The 17037-nt window shown below is 53.2% G+C and overlaps 4 protein-coding genes across 4 annotated transcripts; 2 read left to right on the top strand and 2 right to left on the bottom strand.

Moving 5' to 3' along the window:
• Window positions 1–78: 78 nt before the first annotated feature.
• PG985_008401 (CUE domain-containingprotein) lies at window positions 79–1609 on the top strand (the record flags this gene model as incomplete). Its single annotated transcript, XM_066828169.1, has 3 exons — window positions 79–102; window positions 189–1095; window positions 1164–1609. 3 exons carry the CDS (start codon window positions 79–81, stop codon window positions 1607–1609), a joined length of 1377 nt encoding a protein of 458 aa, XP_066683081.1.
• A 1171-nt stretch (window positions 1610–2780) lies between these two features.
• On the bottom strand, window positions 2781–5981 carry PG985_008402 (uncharacterized protein; the record flags this gene model as incomplete). The annotated part of the gene is made up of 2 exons (XM_066828170.1): window positions 2781–3753; window positions 3811–5981. The coding sequence occupies 2 exons, from the start codon at window positions 5979–5981 to the stop codon at window positions 2781–2783; spliced, it is 3144 nt and encodes a 1047-aa protein (XP_066683082.1).
• Window positions 5982–9884: 3903 nt separating this feature from the next.
• PG985_008403 (uncharacterized protein) lies at window positions 9885–11196 on the bottom strand (the record flags this gene model as incomplete). Its single annotated transcript, XM_066828171.1, has 3 exons — window positions 9885–10868; window positions 10932–11097; window positions 11156–11196. The coding sequence occupies 3 exons, from the start codon at window positions 11194–11196 to the stop codon at window positions 9885–9887; spliced, it is 1191 nt and encodes a 396-aa protein (XP_066683083.1).
• Window positions 11197–11746: 550 nt separating this feature from the next.
• PG985_008404 (uncharacterized protein) lies at window positions 11747–14374 on the top strand (the record flags this gene model as incomplete). The annotated part of the gene is made up of 2 exons (XM_066828172.1): window positions 11747–13597; window positions 13661–14374. The coding sequence occupies 2 exons, from the start codon at window positions 11747–11749 to the stop codon at window positions 14372–14374; spliced, it is 2565 nt and encodes an 854-aa protein (XP_066683084.1).
• Window positions 14375–17037: the final 2663 nt, after the last annotated feature.

The raw sequence follows: 17037 nt of genomic DNA on the forward strand, positions 1-17037 counted from the left end.
TCCCCTTCTCCCAACAACTATTCGACGTTCTGATCTCCCAATTCTTACGGACACGTCCACTTTTTATCGGCAGCTACAATGGCAGCAGCTCCGACTGATACGGTTGGTTCTACCACGTCCCAGGCAGCTGTCAAATTGCATACCTACGATACGACGTCAGATCACTAACAGCCCCTTCAATCGCACAGAACAAGCAGACCGTGCCCGACCCGGGCTCGGAGTCTCCCACCACCGTCAAGCCGTTCGAGATGTCCGACGACGACGACGACGTCCAGGAGACCGGCGTCCTGAGCGACAGTGGCGCCCATCAGCAGCCCACCACCACCACCTCCGCGACCCCGGCCGCTGCCACTACCGCCGCGCCCGCGCCACTGCCCGCCTCGGTCGAGGATGAGGCCCCCTCGAAGCCGCCCCGACCCGTGACGGAGCAGCAGAAGAACGAGGCGATGCTCAAGGAGGCCTTCCCCACCATCGAGCTGTCCGTCATCAAGGCCGTCCTGATCGCGAGCAGCGGCCGCATCGACCCGGCCTTCAACGCCCTGCTGGGCATGAGCGACCCCGACGCCGTCCAGAACGACCCCGTCGCCGAGGAGCGCGAGGTCCCGCCCCCGCAGCCGCCGCGCCCGACGGGTCCCCAGGCCACCATGTCGCAAGTCGAGGCCGACGAGCTCTACGCCCGGCAGCTGGCCGAGCACTACGACAACGTGGGCGCCTACGAGAACCGGACGAGGAACCGCGGCGGCCCCGGGCAGCAGCAGCCCCGGCGCCAGCAGGGCCTCATGCCCGACGAGGAGTACGAGCGCGAGCCCAACTTCATCGACGACGAGCTGCCCGTCATCCGCGAGAACCTCCGCAAGGGCTTCGTGGAGACTCAGACCAAGGTCAACTCGTGGTTCACCAACCTGAAGAAGCGCATCGACGGCGAGTACGATTCCGAGGAAGACGAGTCGCAACCGTCGCGCCGCCAGGCGCAGCCGTACCATCGCAGCGGCGAAGGCAGCCGCACCCGCAGGAGCAACGACTACGACCGCTACGATGCCGACCCTCAAGTTCTGAGCGACGATTTCGCCGGCATGCGACTGAACCAAGACGGCTGTAAGTTTGCCGCCAATATGGGTTACAGGACCTCCCTTGATAGATATATATACTAACAACATAAACAGCCCAAGGCCAATCCGGCAACCCCAATGTCTACCGACCCCCGCCTCGGTCCACGCAGTCCAAGTCGCCGAGACCAGACAACCGCAAAGTCTCGTTCCAGGAGGGCCACGAGAACATCGACAACGTCTACGACGCCTCGCCCAAGCTGCCCCCCAAGGACAACGCGCCCTCGCCCGGCCCCGGCGGCAACAAGCCCAGCAAGTGGCAGCCCATGTCCACGGTCGAGCCCGACCCGATCACGGAGCACGATCCCTTCAGCCTGGGCGACAGCGAGGACGAGCGCGAGGCCAAGGACAGCAAGACGCCCGCCAAGCACGGCAAGACCGAGTCCAAGGACATCAAGCTGGACGATGCCGAGCGGCTGAAGCAGGCCACGGCCGACGCCATGGCCGACAGCCTGATGGACGAGTCGGCGAAGAAGAGCGGCGAGGAGGCCAAGAAGGCTTGAGTTATGTAGAAGATGACAAGCGCATGGCATCGGCATCGGTGGTTGGTTGGTTGGGTGGTTCGTTCACTCGCGATAGTGTTTTTTCATTAGGGATAATGCCAGGTCAGAACATATGAGGGCATGAAGGCACGATAACAGATACCAAGGAATAACAGTACGTCGCACGACGACGTCAACGTCTCGTTTTGAATTTCTAACAGCAAGCCCCTGGGTTTCTGAACACCAAGTGTGTAATTTCTGTGATGCTCTGTTTTGTGGCCCGTGGTTTGGAAATTGTTCCTAGCTGCGTGTGACTACATATTTCAAGCACGACGAGGATGATATTCGGTCGATATGATGAGTTTGGCACCGAGTCTTCAAAGCTCCGACTGTCATGGCAGCTCAAAGTGGACTCTGCAGCACGATGGGAACTTCGCAGTGTAATGGGTTACAAACAGACCACGAGGGTGTACAATGTAGCGAATCGTTTTAGTATACGAAGAGTATATGAAAGAAGCGTTTGAATGTTACACTTGATTTGCAGAAAGGCAAGAAGTTGATGTAGATGTACAAGCCAAAAAATAATCAGAGAATCCCCCGGTACCTTTACCCCCCTTTTCCACGAAGTGAAATAAATCTATAATAATACATCTCTCTTTCGCCACCTGGACCTTTGTACACCGCCAGTGGTCGGTGTTTATTTCTCTCCTCTTGTCGCCAATGCCAGTCGAACCGAAGACTGATCGAACTCTTCTCCAGAAATGACCAAAACGCGAGATTGAGCAAAAGGGTACACCGAAAAGAAGAAGAAAAGTAGAGAAGTAAAGTAAGGAAAATTCTGAAGAGTCTAAAGGCTAAGACATGTGTGTGATAAGGGGTGTTTGTCAAGGTCATTTGACTCGATGTTGCCTGAAAGTGGTTTTGTTGTAACTAGGTGAAAGGAAAATAGACAATACGTTTATAGGTTGACGTAACTTCGTTATGTTTTCCAGTGAGCGGTTGGGTATAATAGGTAATAATAAATGATGCAGTAAAGAAGAAGGTAGTTTGGAAATGCTGCCGCGCAATGCTTCATGTTGGTGCCAATAGGAGGTTCAGGTATGAAATGCAGTAAAGTAAGTATGCATCGGTCTCTCTGAAAGGAGATTGGGGCCAGCCAGGTGAGGGAGGACAACCGTGAGAAGACTTTGCCTCATGCCAGGCCCAGCCATTTGAGTGCCTTGCGGCTGCTGGTCTTCTTGCGAGCCGACTGGTCGAGGAAGAATGGCATGTACTTGCGCTCCTCGGCCCAGAAGGCGGCGTCGTCCTCGTCCCAAGCATCGAACCGGCTGTCCACGCTGGGCTTGACGGAATGGCCCAGCAGCTTCTGGATCTTTGCCGACTTGTGGCTTCTGATGCTCCGTATGGATTTCGCAGAAGACATGGGTCTGAGCTCGTCCTCTGGTATCGGCAACTCCATTGGGCTTTGTGGCATCGACGACGGAAGCGGCAAGGAAGGGGGATCGGTGCCCTGTAGGTTCTGCGTCTGGGCACTCAACCTGGTCACCAAGGATTTGTAGTCTGGGCTGGGCAAACGGGGCGATCGCGGTATATCCCCGAAGCTGTTCCGGGACTCCTTGTGAGCCAAGGCTGGAGGCGGCCTCTCGGGAACGTAGAAAGAGGCTTTAGACATGAGAACAGACAGGACCGTCGAAACAAAAAGAGCGATTTCAGGCTCGGACACCTGAGACGTCAAAACGAAATTGGCCTTGCTGAACGATTCTGCTCCGGGAGATTGACTGCCTGGCGTGGGCGACGAAGTAACCATGCTCTTGATAGAACTCGTTCTTGACATGACGGAGCTGGCAGATCCAAAAGTCTTACTGGAAGAGAGATGGCCAGATCTATTATGGCTCCGTTTTGATTTTGGAGGATCGGGGCTCAAAATGGCAGCGATCTTGAATAGGTCCACGCCGATAAGGCGCTGCAGACACAGAACAGTAGAAAGATGCTCGGGAGCATATTCCAAGATCAAGAACCGCGTCTGGGGATGGGCTGTTATGTAATTCTCCAAATGAGGGACAAGAAGCGTTGCTAGGCGTAATGGGTTGCCGAAAGGGTTGTTCTCAGTTTGGTTTGTCAAAGGCTGAGAGGTGAAACTTTGCATAGCATTTGCTACGAGGTATCTTTTACAGTCTTGTGTTAGCTACTAAGTGAAGAACGAGGGAAGAGAAAATGCATACCTTAGATCAAGTCTTCCACTTCTCGAGACACCAGTAGGCTTTACACCCAGCTTGTCCAAAGAGCCACACACGACAGATATAAAGTCCTTGGGAACGCCCCTTTGTGCACCTACTGCCAGAATGAGGTCGACTTGTCTGTCTTCCTTGATGGGATCATTAATATCCGGCTTACCAAAGAGTGGCTCCCACAGACTGCCGGAACCAGGGAGCAGCGGAAACGTGAACTGATGATACCCAACATCGTCTGGGGTGAAATAAGTCTTCAGGACAGACCGCAATGCATTCTGTACACAGATGGCCGTTCTCAAGCCTGAAGACTGGAAATCATGGAACGTTGTCTTGGGTGCTTGCCTGGTCTCATCGATGGGCGGCGTCCTGGCCGGTGTTGGTGGATCTATCCTTTTGGGCGATGTGTGGTGTTCGGGGTTCTGGCGGATTATAGCCTTTTCAGGTGCTTTGACCTGCAGGTAGACGTGGGAAGCAAAAGGGTCATAATCGTCGCTTTGTGCTTGATGGGGTGGTTGATTAAGATCACTCTCAAGAGGCGGCGTAGCCTGCCTAGGCGCCGGGTCACCATGGTTATTGACTATGGCCGTCGACTTCCCGGATTTTGCAGACCTTGAGTCCATCTTAATGGGGTAGACCCCACGCCGGAAACCGGAGAGTACTGAATCTAGCAGCGGGATCGGGTTGTCGTCAATGAAGTGTATAACAATATCTTCAACCATGGGCAGGACAGTTTCTGGGAAGGCCTTGGATGCCATGATAGCTCCTTCCGATGTGCGCGGTGTGAGGAGCCCGCCACTCACACGATGGTCTTGGTGCTGATGCCCAGTCCAGGTGCCGTGGTCGACATAGCAGTTCTCCGGGCTTGTGGACTTGTCAGCGTACCTGCCGTTAGCAAGAGTGCTGGTCGATTTTTTCGTGTGTACCATTTTCCCATCGCTCACGACAATGTTTGTCAGGTCCAACGGAAGCGGCGGAGGTTTGCGACTTGTGCTTCTGCTGCGCCCTGAGAAAGAGCGTTGAAGTGGCTGATCCGGGCCAGCACTCGAGCGAGATTGCTGTCGAGTCGAATTCTTAGGTATTGGCAGCTTACTCTCGTAGGTGTTTACTGTCTCGCTTGATCTTGACGCAAAAGAGCGTGAAAAGTTGCAAACTGAAGCTTTCGGACCAGCGCGGATCGAGTCGCATGATTTCCCCCTCCTGAGTGTCCTGGCTGCAAACTCCGTTGAAGTTTTTCGTACATCTACCATGTACGCTTCGCCGTATACTACAGAGGGGCTGTTTGGCATAGAGCCTGACGCTTTCGTGTGCTGGCTCGATTTGCCCATCGACATGGTGCCCGGTGATAATGGGGGAACACCCGTGGCAGCTTCGGAGGACTTGGCCCACCTCGTTGCTCGTTCTCTGAAGGCCGACCTGTCCCGCGACTTGGAACGTCTGACCGGAGAGTTGCTTTTGTTAAGGCTCATCAACTTTGGAATACGTCCCTTCTGCGGGTTCGTGTTTTGGGGTATTGGGTCGCCCGTCGAGGGCCCAAAGACGTAAAAGGGGACAGCCTCTTGAAAGTCGTTCGGAAACTGCAGCACTGGGACGCTCATGCTTCGAGGCCGAACATTAGGTACCGTAAGGGTAAGGTCGATTTCATTACTCGGCTGTAGAGAAGCCGTCAGGAAGTCCAGGGTGTCTGCAGCCCTCATGGCCTGAGATACTGGGTCGTCTTTGGATCCGTGGTTGTCTCCGCAAGTTGTGTCTTCGCTGCGCTTTCCCATCAAGCCAGCAACGCCGTTTCGAACAAGGGACTTGAACATGGTTTCGGCCCGTGGCACGTTACCATTTGTATGGTTTTGGCTTAACCATCGAATGCAACGCAGCTGGGCCTCCGCTGTGCCACCGTCCATGAAAACCAGTCTCTTGTTTTCCGGAGACGAATCTTCCAGGAAGCGGTGGGCCATGTGAGCCCGGGCATTGCAAGCATCGTGGATCTTCAAAATATACGCCCGGGCATCTGGAGATTTGTCGATGTCCTCTCCAGCCAGGAAATGTTGCAGTGGTGGTATCACTAGTATTCTCGACGAACTTGGGAGGAGCTGTATCTGAGTCGAGACTAGATCTTGCGGCCCTTCAAAAGCCACCAGGCTTCCATGGTATTCGGGACTGAGCCCCATCTTGACTTGCGACGGGGAATCGTATTACTATGTGTGATTGCGACTCGGGAGTTCCGAAAGATTGCCGACGACTTGAAGCAAACACACAATTATGAGAGCCTTGTGGTACAGAAAGGAAGGGGAATTGTAGCGGTAATGAATTCCCAAACCAGCCGATGCCCTGCAGAAAAATAACGGCCACCAGCCCAAAGTCTTAGTTATGCCGCTTTGTGTAATTCAATCCAAGTGATTCTCAAAGGTAAGTGAATGCGAACTTGTAAGCCGCTACTGGGCGAGGGTTGGTAGACTTGGACGAAGCGAACAAGTGCAGAAGAAGAAGAAGAACGGTATGCCACTCATCGAGAAGCCGGTAGAAGACAATGACCAAACGTTATGTCAAAGGCCAGCAAGAACTTCCATCTTGGGAGGAAAGGGTATGCAGGACGGGCGAAGGCAGGAGGGGAAAAAAGAATACTTGAGAAGAGTTTGGGAAGGAGGGTCCGAAGAATGGACGACTTGAACCTACCCAACCCCCATTCCACTCCTACTCATGGGCTTCAAGTCAGTTAAGGTCCTAGGATGTCTGCATCTAAGCACTTCTGGACTCGGGCGTGGTCGCCTTCTGTTGCTTCTTCCTCCTCCACAAGCGCGGGATGTTGAGCATGGGCCGAAAAGTAGAGAGACAGAGAGAGGTGGTAGAGGCTATCACCTATCGCAATAACAGGAAAACGGTGGGCCATTGACGTTGTACACGGCAGAGCGGGATGTGATGATGCAGGGTGACCCTAAGGCAACGTCCCTACCCGAGCTGGGACTTAGTCCAGTTACAATTTCCTGGTCGGTGAGGCATGGCGCAAAGCCAAAGCAGACGGCCACGGGAAGATGGCTTGGATGGCGCAAAGAAAGCATGGAGGTGAGAAATTAGGCACTAGGCTCGTGGAGGGGGTAGGTATGTATGTTGAATTTGTTTGTGTGTATTAAGACCGTACCAGCAGTCTGGACTGGATCTGGAACTGCATTATCTTCAACGGTCATACCCGACATAGAGGTTCTTGGGTTTCTGGCATAAACGATGATTACCTTACCCTACTGTATGTACCCTCTCAGCAGCATTTGGCAGGCATTATCACCGCCCACGAACACCTCCGAGATGATTACATACCTAGCGGCATTTGGTTTCTGCTGATGTATAGCAACAGTTCAGATGAAGTTTGGTAAATATGAATTGCTTCTTCTGGCAGGTCGGAGCCTGCAAGGTTGCCGGGATTTTGGTTGGTTGAAGCAACCCGGGACAAATGTGACCAACACCCAGCATGCACACTCTCTCATTTGATTGTTACCCACCACATCATTTGCAAGTACATTGTTCTGGTTTGCTAAGATGCCGAACCTGGGCAAAAAGAAAAAAGAAGAAAGCAGAGAGAAAAAGCGTAGCAAATTCAAGATTATCCTACTATGCTGATTGGATGTGCGCAATGCACCAAGTACATCCTTGCAAGCCACCATCGCCTGTGCTGATCAGCAGAAGAAACATTCCCAGCAAGCATATCTGTCGATCCTGATGCCCCGACCCTTAACTCTCAAGCATGCATACGTCGGAGCGCGGAGCAAAGCCGCAGGTCCCGATAGGGGGGTATCTGGGTGTAGAAGGGGCGAGAATGCATCCACGTACAATAGGTATGTACATGTAGTGCATCAGGAAACTGGTATATTAGAGGCCAGGAATCATTGGCCAACAACTACAGAGGGCCACCATCCCTGGCTAACAAATATTCTCTGGCATCCAGCTTAAATTATCGGCCGGGACTCCAATTTCAAGGGCTGTCGATACGTCTATCTAGGTTGAAAGCGTTGGACATGGCGCTTTAGGAGGCAACTATAATTATGTGTAGGCTGTCTCACCTTTGACACGCCCTGTCCATGTGGCTCGGGAATCTAAGTTTCAACTGGTGCATGGATGATGGACGAAAACCACCTGGACACCCTGATATCCATGTGTTCATGTATCTTCTAAGACAGTTTACCCGGGCGTCTAAGACAGTCTGCAGTCAGAACCGCTGCCAATCTGGATCAGAAAGCTTCTCGAACGCTTCTGGCATTGGGATATAACTTACATTGCTAATGGCAACGGTTCTTTTTCTTGAATATCTAATATCGACCAATTACAGCCACGGATATAGACCGCGTCTAATTCTCATATAACTTGGATGCCCGTAGTCAGATTGATATATCCTAGTGGTTACCTACTTATCTATCCTGCAACCTGTTAGAGCCGAGACATGTTTGTCCTCCATCTCACAGGGGAAGCAGGTCTTGTGTTAGTATCCAGGTACTTGCTGCTGCACACACTTGCGGTGAGTGTTGGCCTATCAATCTGATGCAAGCAAGCATGGCCTTCGGCTTCATCCAAAACACACACCAAAGACAAACATTGATGAATACATAACCCCTGGCCCGGGTGAATGGTTGAAGTAAGTAGGAGTAGAAGCTAATCTCGCAACAACCTTATTAGCCACCACCACCGACCCCCCAAGGGCTTACCTCATCTCTTAAACGCTCGCTGCGTTGCTTTAGAGGCAGAGGCTGCAACGCCCACGTTTCGCCCATCAACTTGTTTGCTTGGACATTGGCCATTGAGGTATGTAGTCGTGTCGTCGTGTCGTCGTGTAGTCGTGTAGTCGCACAAGAGACCCCACCGAGCACGTCGAGATCCCGAGCAAGTGGGGACAAATCTTGATTCGCGAATTGAAGATGGATCTGCGCAGGGTCCGTAATGTCGGACTTTACACGGCCTAAATAAGAACCCAGGAAACACATCATTTTGCAGAACCGTGTGATGCATCGTTTTGTCTGTGGTAATTCGAGCCATGTGGCTGGCAGGCTTCTTCTATGGACCCTTGGCTTCTGGAGCAGGCTAGAGCTGACATGGACCCAAGCAAAGAACCCATGTTCCATGCCGCTTCTACTTAGGTGGTATGCTGGATGGTTGATGGTTATAATTCTTATCAAATCATGCATCTCCTCCAGGTGTGATTTCAGCCTCCAGTTATAGCCAGGGGGCGACCGGCCGAGGCGGGATAGAGAGCCAGACTATGGCACCATCTCGTTGCTTTTGCCTCGCAAATTCTATTCTAGCGGGCAATTACTCCCCGTCGCAGATGTCGGTAAAGCCAGTTGCGGCAAACAGCATGATTATGATTGGGATTACCGCTGGTAGGATCCCTGCAGTGCGGTCTACTTCAGAACCTGACCACAAGATTGTACCACTCCATCGCTTCAACACGAGGCCAGCACCGGGGCTGCGGGAGCCAGCACAGCACCTCCGGCAAACCACAATATACTCAAAACGAGGTCACCTCCACCAGAGCATGCTCCCCGGACTTCGGTGGTTTTTCAAGGGAGGCCATGCTTCCCACGGCAGCCAAATGGCAACCTGTGCTCGAACTCCTGAGGGCAAGTGTTGATCTACCCCGAGTCAATCTTGATTGTGCGGATGCCGGGGTTCTGTCCCTTGCTGCTTCTTCCACCGTAATGCCTATGAATGGGGACCCATGACTAGCTCGTCGGCGTATATTGCTTCTTCCAAAGCCAGGAAGGCCGCTAATCGCTATATAGCTGATTTGGCCGGGTTTCGGAGATTTTGGCATATCAGACATGCTATGCTGTTAGTAATGGATGCAAACCCACTCTCGCCATCTAAGACAATGATAACGTGGCATGTCTCTCAAGTCGTTCGTCCCAGACATCCCTGCAGAAACCACGGTCAGAAAACCTTTGGTTTTTGAACCCAGACGGGTCGGAGCATATTTCACGTGGGACCAATCGGGCGTGGACAATGCTAGATTTGACACGAGGGTTGCTATTACGGTCTCAGAACAAACTTGGGCCGCCCTCTCAGATGTCGTATCGACACAGAAGAACAGGCTAATCTTCTTCCATTAAGGCGGCCAGCTCGTCTTCTTCCTCAGCTGTCATCAGCCCTTCTGGAGCCTTTTCGTCGATAGGCTCCTCGACTCCATTGGCCTTGTCTTGTTGCTCCTTGATGAAGTTGTCGAGCGCAGTCTTGTCAAGTGACCAGACTCTCACCGTGCCATCAATCGAGACAGACACCAGCCTGGCACCGGCACCAGCAGAATTGGCCAGGGTCACCAAATCTGTAACTTCGTCGTAATGTCCCTCTAGTGCGCAATATAACTTGCCCGTGGCCCGGTCCCACACCTTCACATCCTCATCCCGCCCTGCTGTTACCAGCCACTGCTCCGTAAAAGCAACTGCCCGCACGTGGTCTCCATGGTTGATCGTGTCGTCGGCCGTGAAGCCTTTTGACCTGGACAGGCACTTGGCGGAACCGTCACCACTTGCAGTCCAGAGATCGATGTCGTCGTTGTGCATGTCGAAAGCCAGTTTATATACAGTGGTCTCGTGCTCAAGAATGGTAGGTCTGGTAGTCCCGGGTGTCTCTGGCGCATCTTCGACAATCTGCTCAACAGAGTCAAGCTTGATTCGCCATCGGCGAATGTGAGGGTCACTGCTGGCGCTGGCTAGCACCAACTCGTCGGCTGTCGATGATGCAGGGTCAAGTGCGAGGTCCTGAATTGCCATCATAGAGACAACCTGGTCCTGTATCACATGTAAACGCGAGCCGGTCTCGACGTCCCATACCATGATCTTTTTGTCCGCGCCACCACTGATCAGAATATCCTTGCCTCCGAGTTTCGTGCACAAGATGGCCTTGACGAAGTCTGAATGGCCGCTGTACTTGCGACCTACAGCTTTGGAGGAGACATTCCAGGACCAGATATCCTTATCCCAGGAGCCTGCGAAGATGGTCTGGTTTCCGGCGCCCCCAACAGCGACGCATGTCACTGGTGCTGAAGGACCCCTATAGGCTTGCTTGGTCTCCCCTGTCTGTCAAGTGGGAGAACAGTCAGGACTCAGGTCTTATGAACTGCGGCTGATAGACGAGCTTACCTCGATATTCACCCTACGAACAGAGCCTGAAGACTCTGCCACTAGAACTGAAGATGGATTGCTGGGGTCTGCGATAGCACCCAGAATTTTGGACTTGAGGGCTATCGGACTGCCGTTCTTGTTGCCTGCCTTTGCTTCTCGTCTCTCTCGCTTGGCAGCGGCATCACTGGAATTCGGTATGAGTGATTTTCTTACAACAGCTTAAGAAAATCATAAGTACTTACTCAGTTTCAAAAAACTGGTCCGGGCGAGTTCCCTTATTCATGGTGGCAGGTGTCGTGAAAACGACTTCTTAAGCTAACAGCGGGTTTGCGGGCTGAACTGATAGTCGGAGGTCTTGTCGCCGGCGGTTCGGTATAACTGTCTGCCACGACCGGATGGAGAGAACACGCTTAGTCTTAAACGAGAATTACCCCTATCGATTTGGATTGAAGCCGATACGGAGATTTATAATCATTGTAGGTGTGGAACATGAAATCGCTACCTATTTGGGCGATTGCTGGCCGCCTAGGCAGCTACGGAAAGTGTCCCTCAAGATGGTGGGTCATCCCTGCCAGTTTGCATTATGCAATTGTGTTACGTGCATAAATGGCAGAGACACCAAATTACGCGTGCTTCTTTAATTGGCGACGCGGTCTTGACGCGACTTCTTAGAAAGTATTACCGCCATCGTGGACCGACTTGTTGGAAGCAGACCATACCGGCACATTCGAAGTCAACGATTCTAAGTTGAACTTTTCGTACACTGCGATCCCAAACATTCGCACTTTCGAAGAGTCCATCCACCCGTCAGTCACCCGAGAAAACTAGCCAACATGGCTTCGACGGCGCCTCTACGTCCTCGGGCCAGACCTGCCCATACCCAAGGCACAACGCATTGCGCTTACACACCTAATGGCTCGAGATTGGTATCTGTTGGGTCCAACAACACCATCAGACTCTACAAGACCGGGTTCGACGGCGAGCCAACCAACATTGACGACTGCCAGGAGCAAAATGTGAGCGTTGATGCTTCGGACGAATTCTTCGTCGTCGGATCAGAAGATGGCACAGTCAGCTTGTATTCGATAGCCAACGCCGCCTTTGACAAGTTCCTGCTGCGATGCTCCCTGCCGATCCGAGATGTTGCCCTCTCTCCCGACTCCAAATGGTGCGCCGTCGCCAGTGACGAGCTCACGGTCAAGGTGGTACGGACCGACGACAACAGCGAGGTCCGCCACTTGAAGGAACACAACAAGCCCACCAAGCACCTTGCCTTCGATACCAAAGGCTCCACGGTCACACTGGCATGTACGGATGGCATCTTATACGTATACTCGCTCACGGCAGATGAGCCCGAGCTGATCAAGAAGGTGGACGGGGTCATCGGTGCATTGGACACCGACTCGGAGCTCAGTTCCATGGTCGCATGGCACCCAGACGGCCGTGCTTTTGCGGTACCAACCCCCACGAGGGAGATACAAGTCGTCTCCAAGAACGACTGGGAAAAGCAAAGGATCTTCGCTAGGGGCCACAATGGCGACATCACAGCGCTTGCCTGGTCCCCCAACGGAGCCATCCTGGCTTCAGCCGGCAAAGACAAGAAGATCCTCCTGTGGGAAACCAAGACTCAGTCGGTTATCGCTCGATTGGACTACGCAAATGTAATGAGCATTTCATGGCATCCTTCAGACAATCTGGTCTCTTTCACGAACACCGATGGAGAGGTTTATATCCACCCCGACTTTGTGCCTGAGCAGTTCGCTCAGATGCTGCGGCTCCCGAAACAGCCAGCACCTTTCATCCACGACCCTCTAGAAGATATATCAAACAACGCCAGGAAGGTAGATCTGAATGCTATTCCCAGCAGGCCGCGGCGAGACTCGCTCGACAGCTATGACTCTTTGATGGATGGCCCCCTGGATGGCCCCCTTCCGGAGGATGACGATTTCGTTGTTGATGATGATGGAGCTGGATATGCCTTGAACGCCAATGGCAAGCGGGCGCATGCCGGACCTGAAGGATTTGCACGCTCCAGCAAACGCCAGCACCTGGAAGCGCAATACCATGAGGCCTTTCAGCCTGGCTCCACCCCTTGGCGAGGCAACCGCAAGTATCTCTGCCTGAATCTGATAGGGTTCGTCTGGACTGTTGATCAAGATGGACACCACACTGTGACGGTTGAATTCTACGATCATGAGTTCCACAGGGACTTCCACTTCACAGATACTTTTCTCTACGACAAGGCTTGCTTGACGGAAAACGGAACGCTTTTCGCGTGCCCGCCGAAGGATGATGCTCCCGCTACTATCTTTTACAGACCGCATGAGACATGGACCAACCGCAATGACTGGCGAACACAGCTTCCCAAAGGGGAGGGTGTATTGGCCATGTCCCTTAGCGAGTCGTTCATCACAGTGACGACGACAGCCGGCTACGTACGAGTTTACACGCTCTTTGGAATTCCGTACCGTGTATACCGGCCTAAGAGCACGCCCATGGTCACATGCGCTAGTTGGCAAGACTATGTCCTAACTATGGGCAACGGACCCGTCGGTGCAGACGGCAATACACGTCTGTTGTATACCATCGAGAATGTCAAGCGTGACGAGATCTGCCAGAATGAAGACACGGTAGCCCTGCCTGAAGGCGCGACACTGAAGAGCGTATTCTTCTCAGATCAAGGGGTAAGCCAATTCAATCAAACAACGCACACTTAGGGGAAGTCATATTAACTAACAGCTGTGTAGGACCCTTGCATCTACGACTCTACTGGCACGCTTTTGACGCTCCTCCACTGGCGCCGGCCATCGCGTGCCTGTTGGGTGCCGCTTTTGGACACCACCCTGCTTCCGCGTCTCGCCTCGGGCCGCAAGCACGAGAGCTATTTCCCCATCGCAGTGGCAGACAATAAGTTCCACTGTATCATCCTCAAGGGCGGGGACCAGTACCCCTATTTCCCTCGCCCGCTGCTTTCCGAGTTTGACTTCTCCGTGCCCCTGACCTCAGAACCGCCCAAGACAAAGAAGTCGAGAGGGGCCAACGATGATGTCGACATGGACCAGGACTCTGACGACGAGGCCGACGAAGAGGGCGGCTCCTCCGAGACCCGCAAGCTCGAGCAGCAGTACCTGCTCAAGGGTATCGAGGCCTCGCAGCTCCAGGATCTCATAGACGACGTCACGGGCGACTCGTCGGGCAGCAGCGCCAGCCAGCGCTCCACTCTCGCGCGCCTCGAGCTTGACATCGACAAGACTCTCCTGCAGTACCTGGCCATCGAGTGCCGCGAGGGCGAGGACCGCGGTATGCGCGCCCTCGAGCTCGTCCGCCTCATGCGCGATCGCTCCGGCCGCATGATCGAGGCCGCCGGCAAGGTGGCCCAGCGCTACGGCAGGACGATCCTGGGGGACAAAATTCGCGAGATTGGGGAGAGGCGGGTCGGTGGGTTCGAGGACGACTTTTAAGAGGTCTGTCTGCCTACCTACTCATTGAGGCGCGTATATCTACATACAATTACCCTGTGACGAGAAATGAAGGAAGAGAGCGAGGCCTGCCACGTAGCAAGATCGGCCCAAGGGGGAAGGTCGCTGCAACGATAATGTTTCATCATCAGATGGGGTTTGGGGGCTACTTGGAGTTTTGGCTGTTTGCGAGATGGACCTGGACGAGACCAAGTATGTATGGTTGACTGGATAGACTTTTGGCAGTTCCATGATGAGGTAGTGTGTATATCAACGCATGTTCATATTATCAACCAACGACTCAATGAATATTGTAATGTCTACGAATATAATGCTTGATTCACCCCATGCAAAACAGTAAAGTCAAGCACGATAACACCCAAACGAAGGAACTTGTCCAAGATCACCAGTCTTTCATCGTGTAGCCGTAAAAGATTCTTTCTTTTCGCAGACACGTCCATCCTACAGTGTCTCCTGCCCATGCTGTAAGTCTCGAATAATCGACTCGAGGGGGCCCGTTGACGCTGATTGGAGGTCGGTTAAATCCGGGGACCTGACACGCCGCCGCCGCCTGAAGGAATCTTTGCCGGTCGCCTACATGGTGGCGGCGAGATGAGGTTGCATTCCGGGCGGCGCCCGTTGCAGGTAAGGTACATCCAGATACCGGAACCTTTTCTTTTTTCTTCAGCTTTTGGGGCAGCCGATATGTTTCGTATCGGGGCGGAGTGCAAACGAGGCAAGGAAATGCCAATGCCGGGCCAGGCTATGGGTAGTATCAAGACGAGATGACACATCTATAAATACTACAGCGTTTGTTTGCTTGCTTTTCTTGTTCTGGTGGTTTGAGAGTTCGCGTATACTGCCACAACGGGCGTTACCTACCTAGCAAAGTATATGCAGAAAAATGCAGTAACAGCTCAGCCTCGACTACGCCGCATTGCATCTCAAGTCTGCATCGCATCTACACAGCGCAGCACGATGCCGGGGGCGAGAGGCTCAGACTTTCCAGCACGTATCATATTCTCCTCCTCCGTCTGTGACTTGTTGATTCATCCGACTCGCTGACGTCTTTCACCCTTGGTTTTGGGGCCCGCGATACAGATATAGTCTTTTTCGTTGCTTTCTGGTTGCCTCTTTGGGATGGTGTCACATTAAAGGAAGAAGCGAATGGTAGGTTACCCAGCATGGCGCAGCCCTAATCGATGCAAGCGATGTGTGAAGTGCTGCAGCGCAGCGCAATGTGCCGGGCCATCAAACTAAGGCTGCTGCTGCCGCCTTACTGCTTCTGGATGATGACCTGTCATCCTACCTACCTGTATTCTGATGGGCAGCATTTCTCGCTTCTTTCGCTTGTTTATCCGCTTCTTCGGCGGCTATTCCAGCCGCGCCAACAATATGTAGGGCAGGTATACGATATCAAATCTCGTTGGGTCTTTTCTGGCCCACTACTGGGCTGATGTACTGGTCGTATCACGTCACCTGTCAGCTTCTCATAGGGCTGCTGTTCGGCTGCTGACCTTTCCACAGCGATATGCTGGAGTAATCGTAGATCTGACTGTGAGACTCTAGCTCGATCTCCAGGTAACTCTCAAGCACCCAGAGCCAGTACAAACCGGCCTCATGGCACCGACAGTCCGAAATATCATCTCGTTTACGCAAAAAGGATGGATACATAGAGTCCGGTCAAGTGGAAGTTACATGTATTGTAGTCAAGTTCACGACTGTTTCTTTCCTAAAGCCGTCGAGTTCATTAGAATCGTCTTGATCTCGAGTAGGGTGGGAGCGTTAACGATGATGCATCTGACTCGCTACGCTCGGTAGGAAGAGACCCCAATGCCATTACGGCGTTCTCATTGGACGGAGGAGCAAGCCAACAGGATTCGGATCCCAGCTCGGAAAAGACGCGACCCCTAACCCAATTGATCCTTCCTTCCTACCTTGCCCTGCATGGCTGAGACTTGCCTGTTCCGGGCCTTCCATGGGGTCGAGCTCGGTTGTAAGGAACAAGTGCTTGCCGCGACCACCACCCCCATTGCCATTCTGACGACATGCAGCCGGAGCCAAGAGAGAGAGAGAGAGGCGCTGGCTGACCCTGCCGGGCTTGATCCCAGCCATGATCATCAGGGCCGGTAGCTGAAGGTGGGAGGTTGCCTCTTGGGGGGGGTGGTGGTGGTGCGCCTCTGTAGACTTTCCCGGAAGTTTGGTTCAGGTACTTACTTACTTCCCTTTGATGCAGCCAGCTGACATGCAGTCACATTCCAGGGTGTCGTGAATAGCATCAATCGCTCGTCATGTGCGCAGTCGAATCGACCAGTAGTAAGCTACAGCCGTACATACGTGAAAAACAAAGTATACCATCGCACGCGCAGGGCGTTGGGCGGTGTTGCTTCCTCGCTTCTGAATGTGACCCCCTCCCCGGTCCGGGACACCACTCTGCGACTTCTGCAGCCCCATGTGCCCATGGATGTACCAAGACCGTGTACCTCCACCCTTGCAAGACGGACCGTCACGATAAGGCCAACGGCTACTGAACGCCGGGAAACAGAGACCTGGCAGAGTCGCATGGATGGTGGGTTGGTTGGTGGAGGAGGGAGGGCGGACCCCTATAGCGACTGGGCACATATAGGCGCCGGCAGGGTAGGCAGGGTAGGGTTAGGAGATTCAAG

This window comes from Apiospora marii, assembly GCF_038362585.1.
Source record: "Apiospora marii strain CBS 49790 chromosome Unknown utg000005l_segment0_segment0, whole genome shotgun sequence".
NCBI classification, from domain to species: domain Eukaryota; kingdom Fungi; phylum Ascomycota; class Sordariomycetes; order Amphisphaeriales; family Apiosporaceae; genus Apiospora; species Apiospora marii.